Below are 22,737 nucleotides of genomic sequence, written 5' to 3'. Positions count from 1 at the left end.
AATGTGAAATTTTGAACCACCAAAAGACATTTCTCTTGCCGATTTAATACTTATCTTTCTTTTATTAATGTTTCTATGTTGTATTATATTCTAAATGTTTGCTAAATTATACACTGTTTGCTTTTTTTACTCCGAAAAGATACAGCAGAAGTAGTAGACTTGGTTGTCTCACCTCACTCTCTTAAAGACTGTTATATTTGCATTATATTATTTTTTCCATTTTATTTAGCATTTGAGTTACTTTTGATTTAATATAGATATCATTGGTGTCGTGTGGAAATTCCCTAAAATTGTATTTTCCATTATTATTGGTCACTCTTTGTTAACCACTACTGTAAGTTTTTGCATTATTTAAATAAAGCCTTCTGTAAGTGACTGCTTTTATTTTATTTTCAAGCAAATGGTGTTAATTTATACAACACTTCCTAATATATTATGGAGAAATGGAGTATACAAAAATTTGTGTATACAGCTTTTATTTTCTTTGTGCTAAGCATAATCACATTTATAATGGGGTTAAATGACAGAAATTATAACAATTATATTCTGAGGCTTTAAGATTCAAGTATCAACAGGCTGTGTCACAAAATTGAACACTAAATAAATATCTGAGATTTGCTTAGTTCTGAACTAAGCATACACTCATCCACATGAGGGACTGTTACTCCAGTGTTTTGCTCCCCAATGAGTCTTCAAGAGCTGTCTTGCTCCTATAGGTCCTAGGATAAAAGAAATATGCAAGTTTAAATTAGCATCGTTCATCTTTTATACAGCTTTGTCTATTAAGACAGATCGTTTTAAATGTTGTAATTGTTTCCTATGTACACACGAGTGTAATATCATGCTGTTTGATGTAATTCCTTGCATCCGAGCAAAATTCACGAAACAAATCTGTTCCCCGGTAACAATACGTTCAATTAGCACTTATTACTGAATTAATGCACTACTGTGAGAAAAGACATTTACATTTAGAAGACACTTTTATCCAAAGCGACTTACAAAGAGTTTCAGGGAGCAATTAACAATATGTCATACAGGAGCAATAATAAAATAGGTGCTAATACAAAGACGCTGCATGATGTGCTCGTCTAAATTAAGATATGCGTGGTATTATCATTCTCATGAGCTAGCAACATCATACATTTACACCAATACAGTCATTATTTCTAAATACACAGCCAACAATCTTAAATAATGTAATAGAGTAACTGTTGACGGACTTTTTCGCTTCAGTCCTGCATGTTCAAAAATTTGAAGAAAGTCAAAGAGACCGTTTTTCCCAATAAGTTTAAGTAAAATTTATTATCAGATGTAAAAGCTTCTTTCCAGCTGGGGTTGCCTCTCAACATATATATGAGCGAACAACTGAAAAACACACTTCCGGGTTACAGATATTTATAATATATGTGACGTCGATTCTCTCTTCAGGCTCCTCCCCTTCCTTGGGCGGGCGTTCAATCCTCTTGAACCAATCACCTCGGGACATGTTAATCTGACTCCATTCTCCCCCGACCGTTGGTTCCCTGCAAAACATTTTGAAAATAGCCGTCCTGCCGAAAAATGTGATTTACGCACACACACACACACACACACACACACACACACACACACACACACACACACACACACACACACACACACACACACACACACACACACACACACACACACACACACACACACACACACACACACACACACACACACACACACACACACACACACACACAAACGCTCGCACGCACGCACGCACGCACGCACGCACGCACGCACGCACGCACGCACGCACGCACGCACGCACGCACGCACGCACGCACGCACGCACGCACGCACGCACGCACGCACGCACGCACGCACGCACGCACGCACGCACGCACGCACGCACGCACGCACGCACGCACGCACGCACGCACGCACGCACACACACACACACACACACACACACACGTTATTTGAAACTCAGCTTCCACATTCCTCAAAGCTCTCGTTTCACACTCCTGCCAACTAGTTTTCAAGATTTAGAAAACCCAGCACAGCATGGACATACTCATATCATTATATTTAACAGTAAAACAACAGTAAACATAAACTTATAATACATAGAACATCGTAACCCCAATACTGTAAACTATAGTACCGCTGACTAAACCCAGCTAACTGGACACAACAAATCTTGCAGAGCGAACTCATAACAGATATAAGAAGTGACACTCAGTAACGATATAATGATGTTTAATTACCTGTGGTTGTCCGCGACTTGCAGCTGACAGATATAATCCACCTTCAGAGGGTTTTTTTTTAATGCTTTATTGAACCTTTTGCTATAACAAAACAATGTTAAAACAGAAACTTAAAGAAACACTTAGATTAATGAAAAGAGAGAAGAAAAAAACATTTCCACGGCTCGAAACAGACAAGACAAAAATAAAGAATAACAATAAAACAGATCAAAAACAAATACATGAGAGGGAGTTACACAAATAATATAAATAAATAAAAAATTACAAATTAAATAGGTTGAAAAGCTTATAATCAGTGCAAATTTTACAAGTCCTTTGTGCTTTCATATTGGAGGAAAACATAATTGTTTTTAAATACAGTTGTATCTCTTGTAGAAAAACTATAAAAATAGGTTTGCTATTAGAAAATTTACATTTATGTATATAAAATTTACACAATCCACCTTCAGAGGTATGCCGCGAGTCGCGTTTGGAGTGACGTCAACACCCTCGTCGACTGATTGGCTAGAGGAGGAGCTGTCAATCTAGAACTAGTGGACCAATGGTGACGCCAAAGCCCGCCCTAATTACCATGAAACTTGAACTGCAGCATTTAGAAAAGCAAGAGCAGAATGTGGAATCGAGAGCAAAGGGGAAAAGACCATAAGCACGGACAAAAAAATCAATATGAGCGAAACCTGATTTTTTTGTGATTTGGAAAATGTTGAATTCATGTTTCAAGTTTTGTGCAGAACAATTGTAAATGTGTTAACATTTTTGATTCACGCTTATTACTTTTCGATCCGTGACCGAGTTGTTTGTTGTTTGCATTTGTTTTTTAGTTTTTTGCGCTATTATCTTACACATGTTTTCAATTTTTTTATTTACGCTTATTATTTTTCAAACCATGACCACAATACTTGTGGCGGGTTTCTGATCCCATACTACTGCACTGTAACTGTAATAACTGCATCTATTAACTTTATGAGAAAATGCTTTGTCTTTGAGATTAAAACGCCTTATCAATTTGGTATTTTAATTAGTTGTCAGTTATAATCATCACAGTTAAAATAAATAAACATTTGAAATATATCAGTCTGCGTGTAATGAATTCATATAATTTACAAGTTTCACTTTTTTAATGGAAATAGTGAAATGCATCAACTTTTTGATGATATTCTAATGATATGACCAGCACCTATGGTTTCCGTAAGCCTGCCATCTAGTGGTAGTTCTTATTTTCTGCACGGTTGCGCGTGGATCTGCAGTTGCGTGTGTGTGTGGATTGTCCAGTGCAAAACCGCGTAAAGAAGTCTCAAAATCCAAATTGTTTTTTTTGTTTTTTTTTATTGAAGAAAGTATCAAAACAGACAATAGAAATACAGCACATTTCATAACATTTCAAAAGCTAGGGGGAGGTACAGTCAGTATTACAGGAATACTTCAAAGAGTGTACATGCTTGCAGAATTTTAGTAGCTTTTTTTCTCTTCGAGGGCAATATTGTCTCAATATAAAGCTTCACTTCATTTTCAAATGCAACAAAACACGGCTTTTTCCCTGAAAATTTGCATTTATGAATGTGGAATTTAGCCATTAAAATAAAAAAATTAATAAAATAAGTGCAGGGTTGTTTATCTTTTGAGTTTACAATACCCAGTAGAACAATTTTCCACAGTAATGTAAAATTTTTATCAATATTTCCAACAATGAAACAAAGTACATTTTGCCAAAAAAAAAGATACATAAGGGCAGTGCCAAAATAAATGAACAGCTGTTTCTGGCTTGTTTTTGCAAAAACTACAACCTTCATCAATATCCTTTTTAAATTTGGTTAAATAGTGTTTAGCAGGGTATATTCTATGAAGAAGTTTAAAAGATACTTCTTTAACCTTATTTGTTAAAAGATAGCGATTGGGTAGAAGCCAGACTTTTTTCCAGTCAACATCACTCACAAACGGACTCCAGTAAGCAATAACATTTGGTCTCGAAACAATATCTCTCTGAAAAAGGGCTCTTATTGACCTGTTATAATTATAATGACTGGAGAAACATATTTTACCTACAAGGGATTGATTTGGTGAGAGGGGTGGAAGTTGCTGGTAATCTAATCTTTTTTGTTGTTTAAATAACATACATATTTTAGAAGAAATTGCTCCAAAAACAATTGCAAATTCCCTTGGTGGTATAGGAATATTATATTTGGACAAGAATTCCTTATAAGTAAAAAGAAGGCCATCTGAATTAAAAAGTTGGTCTACCAGAACAATATTATTTCGAAACCAATTTTCAAAGAAAAAAGTTTTTTGTTTGAAAAGAATGTCCTTATTATTCCAGATAAAGTATTTGTGTGGTGAAAAGTTGTGTTTGTAAATTAAACTCCAAGCCAGAAAAGCTTGACGATGAAATGCAGAAAGTTTTACAGGTATTTTGTTAATATCAAAATTGGAAACAAGGAAGAAATGAATGCCACCCAGACTAGATAAAATATGGAGGGGAATAATATTCCAAACAGAGACTGGATACCTAACAAGTTGTCTAATCCACTTGATTTTAAATGTATTGTTTAATGTAGCAAAATTCAGGAAATTGAGACCACCATTTTCATACGAGTTCATTAATACTGATTTTCTTATATAATGTATCCTATTTTTCCAAACAAAACCAAAAAGCATCCTATCAATCTCCTTCGATATTTTATCATCAACCTGAAGAGCCATAGCTGTATAAATTAACCGGGATATGCCTTCTGCTTTGGAGATCAGAACTCTCCCTCTTAATGACAAGTCTCTTAGAAGCCATTGATTAAACGTCCTCTGAGTTTTCTGGATAACAGGATTAAAGTTTAATGAACTTCTATTTTTTTGATTTTTATTTATTGTAATTCATTTGACTTCTGTTTTAACTGGAATGTTGCAAAAAGATGCCACTGAACATTCTTTGACCGCCATGAGTTCACATTTCTTTACATTCAGATAAACACCAGATGCTTTAGAGAACGCTTCTATTATTTGAATTGCAATGGGTATTTGGTTATCGTTTTGGAGAAAAAGGGTGGTGTCATCTGCTAATTGTGTTATAACAAGTTCTCTATCAATAATAGTCATACCTTTAATCGAACTGGCTTTAATTAGCAAGGAGTTGACTTATTATCAGAAATAAATAAGGAGAGACCGGGCAACCCTGCCTAATTCCTCTAGACAAATTAAACCTACTAGAAGTACCACCCAACAATTTAATTGAACTGTTGTTGTTCTTATAAAGGGTTTTAATTGCGTTAGTGAAGAAATTGCCAAAACCAAATTTTAAGTGACTCAAAAATAAATTGATGTTCTACGGAGTCAAAAGCCTTACAGAAATCAAGAAAAAGAATGAACCCATTATCTTTATTAAATTCAGGATAATCCAAAATATCTAAAACTAATCTTATGTTGTTTGTGATATGCCAATTCCTCATGAAGCCAGATTGTGTTTCATCAATAATTGAATCCAATACAGCTTTAAGTCTTTTAGCGAATATCAGGGCAAATATTTTATAATCATTATTCAGTAAACTAATTGGACGCCAATTATCAATAGAGAGTAAATCTTTTTTTGGTTTTGGGGATTAAAGTGATTAACCCTTGAGTCAATGTGGGTGGAAGGATTTGATTATTAATACTTTCAATAAACATCTTGAGTAAAAAAGGGGCCAAATCTTCAATAAATTGCATATAAAATTCTGCGGTCAAACCATCCTTACCTGGCGATTTATTATTTTTCAAGTGATTAATTGCCTTTATCACTTCCTCAACAGAAATGGGCATATCACAAAGTTCATTTTCAATTTTGTCAATAGTTTTCACCTCTATAGAACTCAGAAAGGCATCAGATACCGCTGGAGAATAATTGGATGCATATATTTTCTTAAAAAATTCACAACAGTAATTAGAAATTAGTTTATGGTCCTTTGTTACAACCCCATTCACATTTAATTTACCAATGCTGTTATTAATATGGTGTCTCTCCAAAGTAAAGAAGTATTGTGAATTTTGTTCACCTTCTTCGAGCCAACGTCTCCTTGAACGGACAAACGCACCTTCAGCTTTTTAATAACTTTAATAACTTTTTAATAATTTTTAATAACTCTCTTATTTCTTGCTTAATATTAACATATCGATATAATAGAAAGAACAATATAACATAGGCTACTGTTAAACTTTAACAACTAGCCATATACCTTTCTGAACACAGGATATAGCCTGGACATAAGTGTTACTAGTATTGTACATTGCAAACGAATTTTACAGCAGCATCTTGGCGTTCAGTGCAACAAATGAACTCAGATTTCTGAGAATCTTAAGACAGTAGGACTACAAAGAACGATCCTTGCCTCACCCCGTGACTTCAGTTCCTTCAATAAAAGCACGGCCTCTGACAAAGTAAGCAGATTTGCCATCATCGCGCGCTTTCTTGATAAGAGGCCACAACTTCTGTCTGCAGCCTCTGTCCTCCTTCGTCAGATCCTCCTTAAACTGCATGCCTTGATTCCGGAGAAACTCACTGGTTTTAGCCGCCTTCCATACAGCATCTCTGAATCTCCTGGCAGTGAAACGAATGATTGTTGCGCGAGGTTTGGTTCCCAGCCGGTGAGCGACATCTATAGAATCTGGTAGTTTCGCTGCTTCTTGTGGTAGCACTTCTTGGCACACGCGGATAACCTGCTCTCGCACATTCTCTGTAGTCGTCTCTGGCAGACCGTTGAGCCGCAGGTTCCAGCGCCTACCATACCGTTCCAAATCCGTTACCCGACTCATACATACCCTGGATGTTTGTTCACCCCTGTCCATTCGTTTCTCCATGTAAAGCATTTTGTTTTTTAGCTCTTTTATTTCTGAACAGGCGTTTTGTACCATCGTTTCCAGGGCATCACTCCGTGTATTGATAAGATTAGCGAGCGCTGTTACAATCTCATCGGCATTAGATACATTACCAGTGAGAAGTTTGACGAGTGTTGTTTTTTTTGCAAGTGGAGGTTTGCTTGGAGTCACAGGCAATGACGGAAATTCTTCATTTTCTACCAGAAGCGTGTCTTCAATCATACTGCTTTCGTAGTCATGGCCATCTTTAGCCGCTACACGTGATTCCGGTTTCCCGGAGTCACTGGCCCTTTTTTGTGCAGATTTAGGCATGTTTAAGGTCAAAGATATCTTACAGAATATCTTACCATCTAAAGCAAATGAATTCTGTTGACAAGTATGTTAACTGTTTTCCTACTAAAAGTTAGGCACCGAGAGCTCGAAACTTTTGACTGTTCACGCCGCCATCTTCCTATCCCTCCCTCAAAATCCAAATGAACCGAACAGGATGTATGAACGCGCGTCACAGGATCCACAAATGCACAACTTCTCATTGGTATGCGCAAAATCAATATACATGAACACAAAATTAAACATTGCAATCACAAATCTGCCTCTATTTGTACAAATCGCTTCGTGTTTATTCAAATCTAAATTTCACAGAATCAAATCATAAGGCATTTGTTTGTGAATCGTAAAATACAAATGAAACGTGTATCACGTTCACGGATGACTGTGCGTGCATTTGTTAATCATTTTGAGTCGAAATTCATCCCATACGGCGGTGCTAGAGGCTAGCGAGCACGCATAGAGCGAGGGGGTTACACATACATAACTTATGTTGTGTTTCTTAAATGCAGACACGTGTTAAACAATCTAGAACAGTTAAGTAGACCCCTCTTTAGAAAACGAATTGAGAGAATCTGTAAACACATCTGTATTTTCCAATTTCTGTCTAGAGAATTGATACAATTCAGTATAATTTGACCATTTATTTAATTCAACAAAGTTAATTTGTGCCATATATTAACCGAATTTGAACCGAAATGGATTCAGTTACTTTTTATAACAAACTTCAAACAAACAGGCATTATAATGCAGCAACAATTTAACAAACCAAGAAATATCTCAGCAGCGTACATGAAAAAGAAACCGATATAATGAATACACTTATTAATAAATGTAATACAAAATGTATAAAAACACGTTGAGCGTATCGGGTAACGAGTGTAAAACAACAGCAGTCACGGTATAAATAATAAATAATACCCGAAACTGCCGTAAAGTCTTTCGATTTATTTCAGACAGGAAGTGAGGTCAGTTTCGCGCATGCGTGTTTCCGGACGGATCGGGTAGCAACAGGCTAGCAGCAGCACAAAGACTGAACGTCGATGACCGACACGATGGGTTTCCGGTTTTCAATTGAAAAAACGCTGGTCATTTGTTTTACAAAAAGGAGGAAAGATAGTAGAGTAAGTATAAAAATGTATGGTCATGAATTGGAACAAGTTAAAATGTTAAGATTTTTAGGTATGTGGATGGACTCTAAATTAACATTTGGTATTCACATTCAAAAGCTAATAGATAAATGTAAAAAAGGAATAAATGTAATGAGGTGCTTGGCTGGGATTGAGTGGGGTGCGAGTAGACAGTCTTTAAGAAGAATATATAGCGCATTAATAAGACCGGCAATAGATTATGGTAGTTTAATATACTGCTCTGCATCAGAAACATGGCTCAAAAAGATTGAGGTAATACAGACTCAAGCTCTAAGGATTAGCTGTGGTGCATTTAGAACATCTCCAGTACCATCTATTCAAGTAGAGATGGGAGAAATGCCATTAGAAGTTCGTAGGAGAAAGTTAAGGATGAGATACTGGATCAATGTAAAAGGACATGATGAAAGGCATCCAGTTAAAAAGGTGCTTGAAAACTGTTGGGAGTATGAGTATGGAAATATAAGGAGTTTTGGCTGGGTAGCAAATGAGGAAGCACTGGAAACAGGTATAACTGAGATAGAGGTAGCTCCTTCTGTATCAATTTCATCTATACCCCCATGGTTATTCCCAATGCCAGAAATAGACCTATTCATACATAATGAGATACATAAGAATGAATTAAATCTGCCACCGAAAGTAATCGTTCAACAACACATTATTCAAGCATATAACAACATTACTCAAATATTTACAGATGGATCAAAAGATCCGGAAACAGGTAGAGCAGCTGCAGCAATATATATTCCTCAGTACAATATTAAAATATCAAAAAGAGCAACAAATCATATATTTGTTTTTACAACAGAACTGATAGCAGTGTTATTGGCGTTACAATGGATAGAAGAAAAGCAGCCTAACAGTAGCGTGATATGTACAGACTCACTATCAGCTTTGCAGAGTCTAGAAAGTGGGAAATCTTTAGCAAGACAAGATATTTTAAATGAAACATTACAGAAGCTATATAACATAAAGCACTTAGGGATAAAGGTGAGTTTTCTGTGGGTTCCAGCCCATGTCGGAGTAAAGGGAAATGAGGAAGTAGATAAACTGGCAAAGGAGTCTTTGAAAGATCATGAGATCAACATCAGAGTTCAGATGAGTAAAGCAGAAATTAAGAGGATGATCGGGACTGAAATGAAAAAGAGGTGGCAGAGTTTATGGGATAATGAAATAAGAGGAAGACACATGTATAGCATACAAAGAAACGTGGGGGTGGAAAGAACAACTATAAATAACAGGAAAATGGATGTGATAATTACGAGATTACGTATTGGGCATACTTCACTAAACCAAAGTCTACATAAAATAGGTAAACATGAAACTGGTAATTGCAATAAATGTGGAGATTCTGAAACAGTAAAGCATATATTACTAGAATGTATAGCATACAATAGAGAAAGACTCGAATTAATTCAGTCACTAAAGGATAGGGGTGTAAGCAATTATTCACTAAAGGAAATATTAGGAGAAGGAACAAATTATGAAATACACGAGAAATTATTAAAATTTATTAAGGATACAGAACTGGTAAATAAGATATAATTGATATATATATATATTTATATATATTTATTCAACCAAGTCGTGCTCCATACTCCAACCCAGTAGGTGGCGGAAATGCACCTTTAGTTGGTTGCCAACCGCCATATAAACATCAGAAGAAGAAGAAGAAGAAGACCGACACGATTGTGAAGCAGTGACGGGAAAATACTGAAGCAGCTGCGGGCCTGTCCGTCACTACTCAGGCTAATGTACATAGCGGACATCCTCATGAATCCTCAGTTTTACAGATGTTTGATGTTTGATGTTTGTCGTCTTTCGTTGGGACAGTGAGGGGCAGATCGGGTCACTATGAGTCTGAGGGGTCTTGTCTCCCCGTCACTATAGTGCTGTCTGCGCGCCTGTATGCGCTGTTTGCTGTGACCGGTTTCAATGAGTCTGTTGACGAACAATGTGACATTTCAGACGTTTAAAACTCAACTAATCGCGGAGAAGTTCAGGGAACGAATTTATTATAAGACGCCGCTGTATCGTTTCAAATCCGTTCAGAGAGAATGAACGACCGGCGGATTCTCTCGTTAAGTTTCATTTCAAGGATTCTTGACGGTCTTGTGAACATGCGGAAAAGTTTCATTATTACAAACTACAAAAAATTCAAAGCTCAAAACTTCTGTGATTAAAAACACCAGACAGTTTTATAACCTGAGGGTCTTGTTGTAACCGGTCAAAGTCCTTTAGAAGTTATTGAATGATTTAACTCTCATTCAAAAATGATCGATAGACTACAGCGCAATATTTTTTCATGATAGTGTAAAAACTATCATTCATTTTAATTGCGTTTTATCGTCATATATGCTACAGTACATATGGCCAATGTCTCAAGAGGGAGACTTTATTTGTATTACATTTTATTATTAAAAATCTATTGCATTGTGACTTATCTATGGTGATATGTATCGTATCACAAGGCCTTTGTCAATACACAGCCCTAATATAATGAGAGTTAAAGTTAGAAACACTGTAAATAATAAGCAGTTGGATATTTATCCATCATGAATAAGACCAAAGAAATTGAACATTGTTAGATGTTTTTATGACAACTGCTCTCACTTTGCTTGGGTTTCTGTAGTTGATTTGTGATGTGGCCGAGATGTTTTTGTCATTTATGTTACACATGGAGATAAATGTTGGTATTTGATATAGTGGACAGCATCTTGGTCAACAATTGTTGTTTTTAGTGATGTTATATAAGTGAAGCTGAGTTGAGTTATTGACAATGTCTCTCTAACATCTCCAGTTCACACCAACAGTGATTGACAACTTCAGTAAAGCTCCTCCTACATCAAACCACCAATAAATACCAGAAAGCAACAAGCAGAAGAATCACTTCAGGTGTAAGAACTGAAATCTTCACACAGTTGTTGGAGTTTGTGGAAGAGAAGCTTGAGAACACGAGAGATCCAGAACTTCACACAACAGAAACTCAGAGGACTAAAGAACACAGAGGTTGGTTTCTGTTTTTAAATCTTTATTTCTGACAGTGGAGGAATTATTAAGCTTTAATTTATTTGATAAAGCACAAATGCAGAAGATTAGAACTGAAAGTGAATCACTAAACTGCATAAAGTGATCATAACTTGATCTGGTAAAGGTTCAATAGAATCACATGTTTGGCTATAAGGTGACCATCGTTCTGCTTTGAGTTTGTAGAGTAAAACATTTTGATCCTTTTTCACATTTTCATCAGTCTGTTGGTTTTTTATCGTCTTATTGAAAAGAAAACATGCATTTGTTCTTTTACTCGACTACATGAGACACAGTCTGTTGGTTTTTAGTTGTCATTCTTTCTTTTACTCGACTATATTTTTGGAGGCATCGTTTCTGCTGTACTGGGCTTAAAGTGACAGCAGCTTTATAATAAAGCAATAAGCTCCGCTTCGTGCCTAACAACGCCCCTTAGCTGTTATAAAATGCACTGTAACCCACGGCTTCGCGGGGCTTATTGCTTTTATAAAACGGTTAATCCATATGCATAGTAAAGTTTCATGAAGTAAAACACAACAAATATTATGTAATTATTTTAATAGAAATACATTCTTCCGCCAAACAAAGTAGTTCCTCAGAAACAGGTGCGGCTGCCAAGCAACACAGACGCAGCAAAGAACACAATAAAAATGTGATTAAAGACTGTGGTGTTTATCTATTAACATTAACATGTATCTATTTTTATACATGAACAGTGTTTTAAAGTCAATAAAAATACGTGTAACAAAGTTCCATAAAAGGAAGGAAGGAGACGGGAACCGGCGAACATAAACTAACTTTTAATTAATAAATAAACTCAAACTACCACATAAAATCCAGGCCTGTTCCTCTCTCACTGATGGTCCGATCGTTCGTCCTTTAATTAATACTCCACAATCCCCTCCGTGATACGAGACCGTCGCACGTACAGCTGACGCTCGTAAACACTCACGCACCGGCCTCGCATCCCGACTCTCGTCACGCCTACCTCACTACAATACCTCATCACACCAGGACTGAAAACAACGAACAGAGCACATAATCTGTTTATGAGTATTCACCTCATTTCTAGACTTTTCGATGTCTTCAATTTCTCTTTCATTAATTTCAGCGTGTCGTCTTTGTTATTGGTCTAATTTGTCTGTCATGTCAATCTCTTCACAAAATCGGACATTTTGACAATTATTTCGCTGTACCTAGCAAGAGTGGCGCAGTGATTCTAGGTAATGCGGTCAGCCGTTATAAATCGGGGTATTATATAACGGCTTAGATCTCCGCTCAACCAATCAGAATCAAGGACCAGAACTGACCGTTTTATAAATCACAGTCTGTTATTTTTGTTTATAAAAGAAGAAAAGACAAAGAAAATCGTCACTCAAAGCTCTTGACTGGTGTGACTCTAATAAGGATTGATCTATATTCAATTTATACAGTGAAGACTATGTAGTGTTATTTCACATCTGATGACTTTTATTTTGTACCTGAAAATATTTCGCATTGATTCTTGATTTATACTTGATTCATTCAATCCAAACCACTGAGATATCATGGCAGTAATGATTTAAATTTATAAAATACATAATTCGGTAAAAAAAATTATTATAATAAACATACATTTGCACTCTGGATTGCACAATGAATACATTTTGTCAATCAAATACAAATGTCAATAATGTACAGTCTAAACTCATTTTATGTTGTAATTTAAACAGAGCAAAGTTAAAATATTCTCTTAGGATGTGGTCATCTTATATGGCAAACACTTTTATCCAAAGCAATACTCAGTGCACTGAATGACTGTGTTCCCTGAAAATGAAACTATGATCTTGTCTTCTGCTGTTGTTTTGTACAATTGTAACTAAAAAAAGATAGTTTTGTTCACTTCAGATATGATGGAAGTGTATAAGGACAGTCAAGATGAAGTAAAAGATGCTGATCAGAAACATCAACGTGCACAAACGTTGCAGAAAGGTTCACTTGAAGAAGCTCTGAGAACAGGAGACAAAAAGAGTGAAAGACAGCACATGAGAATTCACACTGGAGAGAAACCTCACGCATGTCTACAGTGTGGAAAGACTTTTACAGAAACAGGTCACCTTAAGACACACATGAGAATTCACACTGGAGAGAAACCTCACGCATGTCTACAGTGTGGAAAGACTTTTACACAAACAGGTAACCTTGAGATACACATGAGAATTCACACTGGAGAGAAACCTCACGCATGTCTACAGTGTGGAAAGACTTTTACACAAACAGGTCACCTAAAGATTCACATGAGAATTCACACTGGAGAGAAACCTCATGTATGTCTACAGTGTGGAAAGACATTTACAAATACGAGTAACCTTAAGACACACGTGAGAATTCACACTGGAGAGAAACCTCACGCCTGTCTACAGTGTGGAAAGACTTTTACAGATCCAAGTAGCCTAAAGACACACATGAGAATTCACACTGGAGAGAAACCTCACGCATGTCTACAGTGTGGAAAGACTTTTACAGAAACAGGAAGCCTTAAGACACACATGAGAATTCACACTGGAGAGAAACCTCACGCATGTCTACAGTGTGGAAAGAGTTTTACAGCTACGAGTAGCCTTAAGACACACATGAGAATTCACACTGGAGAGAAACCTCACGCATGTCTACAGTGTGGAAAGAGTTTTACAGCTACGAGTAACCTTAAGAAACACACGAGAATTCACACTGGAGAGAAACCTCACGCATGTCTACAGTGTGAAAAGACATTTGCAGTCTTGGATAGCCTTAAGAAACACACTAGAATTCACACAGGAGAGAAACCTCACGCATGTCTACAGTGTGGAAAGACTTTTACACAAACAGGAAACCTTGAGAAACACATGAGAATTCACACTGGAGAGAAACCTCACTCATGTCATCAGTGTGGAAAGAGTTTTACAGATACAGGAAGCCTTAAGAGACACATGAGAATTCACACCGGAGAGAAACCTCACGCATGTCTACAGTGTGGAAAGACATTTGCAGTCTTGGGTAGCCTTAAGACACACATGAGAATTCACACCGGAGAGAAACCTCACGCATGTCTACAGTGTGGAAAGACTTTTACAAATACACGAAACCTTAAGAAACACATGAGAATTCACTGGAGAGAAACCTTTCATGTGTCATCAGTGTCTTTTGCGTGACTTCAGTGTGGAAAGATTTATGAGTAACCTCAAGAAGCATACGAGAACTCAGAGCGGAGAGAAACATTTCACAGTTGAAGAAACACAAGATAACACTTACTGTTCTAGTTGTGTTTGTCTTTAATCTGTACTGAATCATCATACATGTTTTACAGGAGACTGTATGAAAGAAATGCATCAGATCAAGCTTTAAAACTTGTTTTGTAATGTATTTAAGTTCTAGTTGTTTAAACCATAAACGCTTAGATTCAATTTTCTCTTGGTAGGTGTTCATCTTATATGGCAAGCATATTTTACAGGTAATATTCTGTATTTTTTTATAAAATTTCCCAAGTTTTTCATTAAAAAGTAAAATGATGTTGTTTTACAGATATTTGCTGTATTTTAAAAGTTTTACCATTAAAATGACAGTATTGCAATTTACAATTACATCAAAATTATGTTTTTAAAGGCATTTCATATTATTTTTACAGATTACATTTGTTGTTCTACAGAACATTACTCTAAATTTTTACAGATTTAAAAGATGTACTTTTACAGACAATTACCGTAAATGTTTTATTGATTATTTTCCTGTTCATGACAGAAATGTATGTAAAATTACATAAATCAGTAAATTGAAAGTGTTTTAAATGTATCCCCCTTCTGAATGTTCCCTCCAGGAATAACTTTCTCCAGCGTGCGATGTCTGTTTATATTCGACCAGTGATTAAGCACATTATAGCAAACTCCAAATGCTGAAAATTAACTATACTTATTATTTTTTATAAATTATCATTAACATTTTTATATGTGGTTTATTTAGGGTTTTACATTTACATTTACACTTATTCATTTTGGCAGACGCTTTTATCCAAAGCGACTTACAAGTAGTTTTTTTACAGTGGCACATTACTGCACAGCAATGAGGGGTAAGGTGTCTTGCTCAAGGGCACTTCAGTCATGACCTGCTGGCACTGTGATTCGAACCTGCATGCCCTGGCAGGCTATGCCTACACTGTTAAAAAAACGGTATATCTCTGGCAGCAAAGTTGCCAGACTGATTCCGTCAAATAACAAAAAAACGTAAAAATACAGAGAATATTTTAGTCATAATTCATTCAATTATAGTATATTACTGTTAATAAATTTTATTAAACTGTTAATCAAAAACAGAAATTAGAAAAACAGATCAATTATGTGAAAATACATTAAAAACAACTACCTTTCAGGTTAATCTCTGTAAATTTATGGCTTTTATTTGTTACTTTATTAAGATTCTGTGTAACTATACAGTAATGTACTTTTAAAATATAGCTTATCTTTGTAAAATAACCGAGAACAATGGATAAAACCCCAATAAGTACAAAAAATCAAAGACAAAAATATTAAATAAATATATTTTAACAAAATGATTGGACAATGGAAAAATAATCATCAAATGTTGTTTCTCCCAGTAAAACAAAAACTATAAAGATGTAATGGGTCCCTCCAATGAAAGAGAACGTCTCGGTTACGGCTGTAACCTCCGTTCCCTGATGGAGGGAACGAGACGTTGTTTGAGAGACTGACTGGGGTTTGATCTTGAGAACCTACCTTCTCCGAGATAATTAATTAAAAAACGCCAATGGGCTTGGCGAATGGCACACGCACGCCAGTCTCCGCCCCGTACATACGGGTATAAAAGGAAGATGGCGGCGGTCATTCACTCACCCTTTGTACTGAGGAACCTGAGAGGGCACTCCCGGTCACTGTAGTGATTCGGCGCAGCGTTGGGGCATGAAGTAACAACGTCTCGTTCCCTCCATCAGGGAACGGAGGTTACAGCCGTAACCGAGACGTTCCCCTTCAGTCGGTCTCTTGACGTTGTTTGAGAGACTGACTGGGGATATATCTAAACGCCCCAGCGCTTGCACCGATATTACGACCTCCAGCGAAGCGACCCTGACTAGGCTAGCGAGTCACAAGAGTGCTACCGCGAGATGTAATCTTCCAGTCACATAGTATTGGTCATACTGAGAAGCCTCTACTGACGGCCTCACGGACAGTGGCGTACGCCTCTAGTAGCGAGGAGCTGTCCGGAGCCGAACACTGGGGAAACACTGCTCTCCTCTTAGAAGAGTGTGCTACGGAGGCCACATCCTACCCGGAGGGGAGGTACATGTGGAGACATGACATGGTCTCCCCGGCGGGGAGAACAACATGCGGAACGGTGTTAGCCCGAATAGGGGGACAATCCAGGTGGGATACCACCGGCGGGGAGGTCACAGATTCACCAATCGGGAAATCCTGAGTGAGGAATTCAACACACGGGACGACCCAAAGGGGAGTCACTACGTATGGGGCACTAGTCCTAATACAGGGGTCTGCCTGAGCAGGGATGACTCTACCTGTAACGGACCTGGTTCTAACAGACGGCTCCGCCCAGTCTGTTACCAAGTGCAATGCTTAGTGATGGATGGAATGCCTATACTTCGCCCGAGAGGGGAAAGTAGGTAGGCTACAATAGCGCACTAGTCTCACCTGGTGAGGGGAGAAGGCGCTTTCGCAGGCGTACGCCCAAACCAGGAGCCCACCCTAAACGTTGGCGGCGTTTAAGGGATGTGCTGCAACTGGTAAAATCTCGTGAAGGTACTGGGCGTAGCCCAACCCGCTGTTCTACAATGTCTGCCAGAGAGGCGCCCTGTGCCAGTGCCCACGAGTGGAGTGGGCTCTCACTGCCAGCGGGCACGGCGATCCTGGGATTCGCCACTTCTGTTTGGAGACGGCCCCCCCCGGGTGCCGTCTCCCAGAACAGACAAAGAGCTGCTCAGAGCTTCTGAGGCTCTGTGTGCGGTCCAGACCGAGGCGCAGCGCGCGTACTGGACACAACACATAGAAAGGTTGGGTCTTCCTCTCCGGAGGGGAGCGCCTGCAGGTTCACCACCTGGTCCCGGAAGGGAGTAGTGGGAAGCTTGGGCTCGTTGTCGGGATAGGATCTCAGGACCACGTGAGAATTACCGATCCCGAGTTCCAGGCACCTCTGGGACACAGAGAATGCCTGTAGGTCCCCCACCCTCTTGATGGAGGTGAGCGCCACAAAGAGTGCATCTTTCATCCGACTGAGGAAGATTGGCAATACTTAGGGGCTCACCAGGGCCGTACCAAGGCCCTGTAGGACCCCATTAGGGTCCCAAGAGGGTACGGAGCGCGGCCAGGGTGGACACACCCTTCTCGCGCTCCTGAGGAACCTGGTGACCAGGTTGTGCTGACGGGGATACTTACCTGCGGGTCAGCACTGATCCGATCAGGCAACTCCGCGGGTTCTCCTCCCGGGGAGAACACCAGGACAATTGGCGCCACTTATAAGCGTATGACCGCCTAGAGGCGGGGCTCTAGCCTGTAAGACAGTCTCCCGGACCGCTAACGGGCAAGCCCTCGTCCCGTCCAGGGGCCAGGCATGGAGGTTCCAGAGGCCTGCGTTGGGGTGCCACAACGTGCCCTTCCCCTGCAACGGAAGGTCCTTCGTCAGGGGAATGGGCCAGGGGGGCTGTCGTCAGATCTACCAGATCCGAGAGCCAGGTCTGGTTGGGCCAGTATGGCACCACTCACCAGAACCTGATGCCCCTTTCTCTGACCTTGCACAGGACCTGTGCAAGGAGGCTCACTGGGGGGGAAGGCGTACTTCCGCTTGTCCCGCGGCCAGCTGTGTGCTAGGGCATCCGTGCCGAGGGGACCCTCGGTCTGGGAATACCATAGCGGGTAATGGGTGGAGTCCGGGGAGGCAACAGGTCCACCTGTGCCTGCCGAACCGCTTCCCACATGAGCCGGCTGCACGGGGATGGAGTCGCCACTCTCCGTGGGGAGTACACTGTCGAGAGAGCGCATCGGCTGTCTGGTTCAGGTTGCCCAGAAGAAACGTGGCCCGCAGGGATTCACCTGCTGACTCCCAAGGAGGAGGCGTCGGGCGAGTTGTGATAACTGCGGTGAGCGTATGCCGCCTTGCGTTGATGTACGCTACGGCAGTCGTGCTGTCCAACCGGACTAGCACGTGTTTGTCCTGCACGAGGGGCTGGAGCCTCCTCAGTGCCAGAAGGACTGCCAACAACTCTAGGCAGTTGATATGCCCACGCAGTCGGGGACCTGTCCACCGACCCGATACTGCGTGCCCACTTGCACACCGCACCCCACCCTTGCAGGGAGGCGTCTGTCGTTCCCACGACACGCCTCGAAACCTGTCCGAGCGGGACCCCCGCTCGGAGAAAAGGTCAAGTCTGACCAGGGTAAGAGAGTGCGAAGGCACTGAGGCGTTACCGTAATCCGCCTGGTGCCGGCGTGCCACGCCGTCCAGGGAACCCGACTCTGTAGCCAGTGCTGAAGCGGCCGCATGTGCATCAACCCGAGAGGGATTACCCCCGTCGAGGACGGCATGTGCCCCAGGAGCCTCTGAAAATTCTTCAGCGGCGTCGAGGGATTCTGACTGATCAACCTCAGACAACGCAGCACTGACTGTGCACGCTCGTTGGTGAGACGTGCTGACATACGGACAGAGTCTAGTTCCATACCGAGGTAAGAGGTGCTCTGCGCGGGGGAGAGCTTGCTCTTCTCCTGGTTGACCCGGAGGCCTAGACGGTCTAGGTGCCGAAGCACAAGGTCCCTGTGCGTGCACAACACATCTCGCGAGTGTGCCAAGACAAGCCAGTCGTCAAGATAGTTTAGCACTCGCACGCCTTGCTCCCTGCCAGGAGCTAAGGCAGCCTCCACTAGCTTGGAAAAAACCCGTGGAGACAGGGCCAGACCGAATGGCAGGACCCTGTACTGATTCGCCCTTCCCTCGAACACGAACCGTAGGAACGGCCGGTGTCGGGGGAGAATAGAGACGTGAAAGTACGCGTCCTTCAGGTCGATTGCCACGAACCAATCCTGGTGACGTACCGAGCCCAGGATGCGCCTCTGCGTCAGCACTCTGAACGGCAGCTTGTGCAGGTGCTTGTTCAGGTGCCGCAGATCCAAAAATGGGCCGCAGCCCCCCGCCCTTTTTTTTGGGCACGATGAAGTACTGGCTGTAAAACTCGGACGACATCTCGGTTATAGGGACGGGTTCGACCGCACCCTTCGCCAGAAGGGCGGCGACCTCCTGCCGAAGTACGGAAGCATTCTCTCCTCGCTCCGAGGTGTACAGAATGCCACGAAACTTGGGGGGGGCGCCTGGCGAATTGGATCGAGTAACCGAGACGGACCGTCCTCTCTATCCAGTGTGACGGGCTGGTGCGCTACCAAGCGCCCAAGAACCGTGACAACGGGACCAGAGGGACAATCTGCCTCACCGTGCCGGGGGAGGCTGGTTCGGTGGCTGACAGTACGGTCACCTCGCACAGGGGGGACCCCCAGGGAGGTTGACGGCTCTGTATGTTTACCTGCTTCGGGCGGCCCAACGCAATGTCCGGAGGAGATTGCGGTCGGCGGCCCGATCCATCCCATACACCGTCTGGACGAGAGTGTTGTGGAGGAAAACCCAGGGGAGATTTGTCTCTTTGAGAGTATGTGGGCGCCGGACCCTGAAAAGGGCCCAGACTCGATGGAACGCGGCAGGCAGCGTCCTTTTCCGATCCGGCATTGGAAAGGCCGGGATTCGGGCCCAGTAAAATCTCCCCCTGGTTCGTCCCGTCAGGGCCGCTTTAAAGAGCCTCTTGGCGGGCTGCTGACGGGGAACAGATGCCCTCTTCCGCGGGGGTCCACCTCTGGTGGGTCGTCCTCTGGGAGGTTCCTTAACCGGAGGGCCGCCGCGGGAGGGCAGGGCTGCTGGGAACCAGACTGTGCCCGAGACCATGCCGACCTGTTGGCGGGCACGTTGCCGCGTGGCAGGATCTGTTCGATCGCCTCAGTCTGCCAGACCGCGGAGAACTGCCGTCCTCCACGGTATCACCAAGCAGCCCTGCTTGCGAGATGGGCGCATCCAGAACCGACGTTCTGGGCGCCGCTCACCTGCGCAAGACTAAGCCACAGATGCCTCTCTTGGACCACCATTGTGGACATCGACCGACCCAGTGCACGTGCCGTGGCCTTCGTCGCTCGTAGCGCGAGGTCTGTGGCAGTACGTAGCTCTCATACGAGTTGGGTCGAACTTCCCGTCGTCCAAATCCTTCAGGACTTACCTGAAAAACCCGGAGGACCGCCATGGCGTGGAGAGCGGAGGCGGTTCGTCCAGCAGCACTGCAAGTCTTCGACGAGTGTCGAAGAGCTTACGTGCTCTGGACGGGAGTCTAGGTCGAGCCCCCCCCAGTGGCAGCTGTCTGCGGGCACAAGTGGCCCGCGACTGCACGCTCCACGCGGGGAACGTCAACATAGACTCTAGCCGCCCCACCAACCAGGGAAGTCACAGCCACAGAGCCCTCCGGCCTGAAACGCGCCAAAAGGAGCGCATTCCAGGACTTGGCGAGCTCGTCATGCACCTCCGGAAAAAATGGTAACGGAGCGGGCGTGGCTTTTGACCACGCCCCCGAAACCGCGCATCTAGCCGCGAGTGTTCCGGCGAGGATGTTGTTACACCCTGCAACCCGATGCACGCGGCTGCCCGGGAAAGCATGGCCGACATCTTAGCCCGAGTCTCCTCCGGAGCTCTCTTCCGCATCCGATGCCAGCAGGCAGCTGTCCGACGCAGCGACAGAGATAGCGTCATCATCCGTGTGCGAAGTCTTACCACTATGAGACGGCCGTCTGCCGCTCGTAGGGGACGAACCAGGTGAGCGTGAAGAGGTATAGATGGTCCGCGAGCGTGAAGCTGACGGAGCGACATCTATCGCGTCCCTAAATCACCCCCGCCGCTCGCCAAAGCGGTCAACCTCGCCGAAACGGCAGCTGAACACGCCTGGGAAACAGACGGGGTGGTGGCAGCGCTCGAAAGAACGTAGCCAACCGTGACCGCAACACCCTGATTGCTATGTCCGCACACATGGGACATTGCATCAGTGAAAACCTGCCTCAGCATGCTTGAGCCCCAAGCAAGTGACACAGGAATCATGGCCATCAGACTCCGGGATGAGTCTGTCGCACCCAAGGATACAGCTACGAAACATGCTCGTAGCCGGAGGGACTTACCTCTTAAGGTCTGTAGCCTTCTGCCGAAACGCCCAGGGGAAGTCCACCGAAAGGAGAAGTCCGCTGCTCCGCGTCATAAATCCAGCAGGTTTTTCTCGAAGTCGAGTATCGCGTGTAGCATCAGCAAACACACAGGTTCCGAAGAACAAAGGATGAGTGAATGACCGCCGCCATCTTCCTTTTATACCCGTATGTACGGGGCGGAGACTGGCGTGCGTGTGCCATTCGCCAAGCCCATTGGCGTTTTTTAATTAATTATCTCGGAGAAGGTAGGTTCTCAAGATCAAACCCCAGTCAGTCTCTCAAACAACGTCGAGAGACCGACTGAAGGGGAACAGTAATTTTTGTGAATTGCAAACAAACGTTTAATGTTAATTGGACAGTAGAAATACAAGCAGAGCATGAAAACATAGCTACATTATGATAATAAAGGCCTTCTTAAGCAAAGAGATGTGTTTGTAAGAAAAATATCCATATTAATAACTTATAATCGAAATGATCTAGCTTCTGCCAGACGACCGTATGCATTCATATGGTGTCAGAAGAATCGTCCATCATAGATTACACAGATTTCAGATTAAAAACAGTCCTCCATTTCCACACCTGGGTTGCCATGGTCATCTGATGTAGATCCTGATGGGTTTACGATGTTCTATGCATTATAAGTTTATTTTTACTGTTGTTTTACTGTCAAAATATATTAATATGAGTATGTTTATGCTGTGCTTGCTTTGAATCTTGAAAACTAGTTTGCAGGAGTGTGAAACAAGAGCTGTGAGGAATGCAGGAGCTGAGAGCCAAAATAATGTGTGTGTGTGCGAAAATGTTTTCCTGTCGTAAATCACATTCGGCTGAAAAGGCCAGGCTGTTTTCAAATTATGTGTTGCAGAGAACCAACAGTTTGCGGGGAATGGAGTCAGATTAACGTGTCAC

At 42.0% G+C, this 22,737-nt stretch overlaps 2 protein-coding genes across 3 annotated transcripts in view; both read left to right on the top strand.

Annotated features, from left to right (window-relative positions):
* LOC306893768 (uncharacterized protein) overlaps positions 1–22,737 on the top strand; it is an 89,845-nt gene that overhangs the window by 56,334 nt on the left and 10,774 nt on the right. The gene's annotated exons all lie outside the window — the stretch shown is intronic.
* LOC306893767 (uncharacterized protein) lies at positions 8,381–15,533 on the top strand. 2 transcript variants are annotated; one of them, XR_013786622.1, is made up of 3 exons: positions 8,381–8,527; positions 11,352–11,560; positions 13,466–15,533. XR_013786622.1 is itself a non-coding variant. In XM_079455795.1 (3 exons), exon 3 carries the CDS (start codon positions 13,468–13,470, stop codon positions 14,746–14,748), a length of 1,281 nt encoding a protein of 426 aa, XP_079311921.1. In that variant the 5' UTR covers positions 10,211–10,305; positions 11,352–11,560; positions 13,466–13,467; the 3' UTR covers positions 14,749–15,384. The 2 variants fall into 2 exon arrangements, 1 of the variants encoding a protein (XP_079311921.1); XM_079455795.1 differs by lacking the exon at positions 8,381–8,527 and adding an exon at positions 10,211–10,305 and having other exon boundaries at positions 13,466–15,384.

This window comes from Barbatula barbatula, assembly GCF_947034865.1.
Source record: "Barbatula barbatula genome assembly, chromosome: 5".
Taxonomy (NCBI): Eukaryota; Metazoa; Chordata; class Actinopteri; order Cypriniformes; family Nemacheilidae; genus Barbatula; species Barbatula barbatula.
This window is presented reverse-complemented; position numbering and strand designations above follow the sequence as displayed.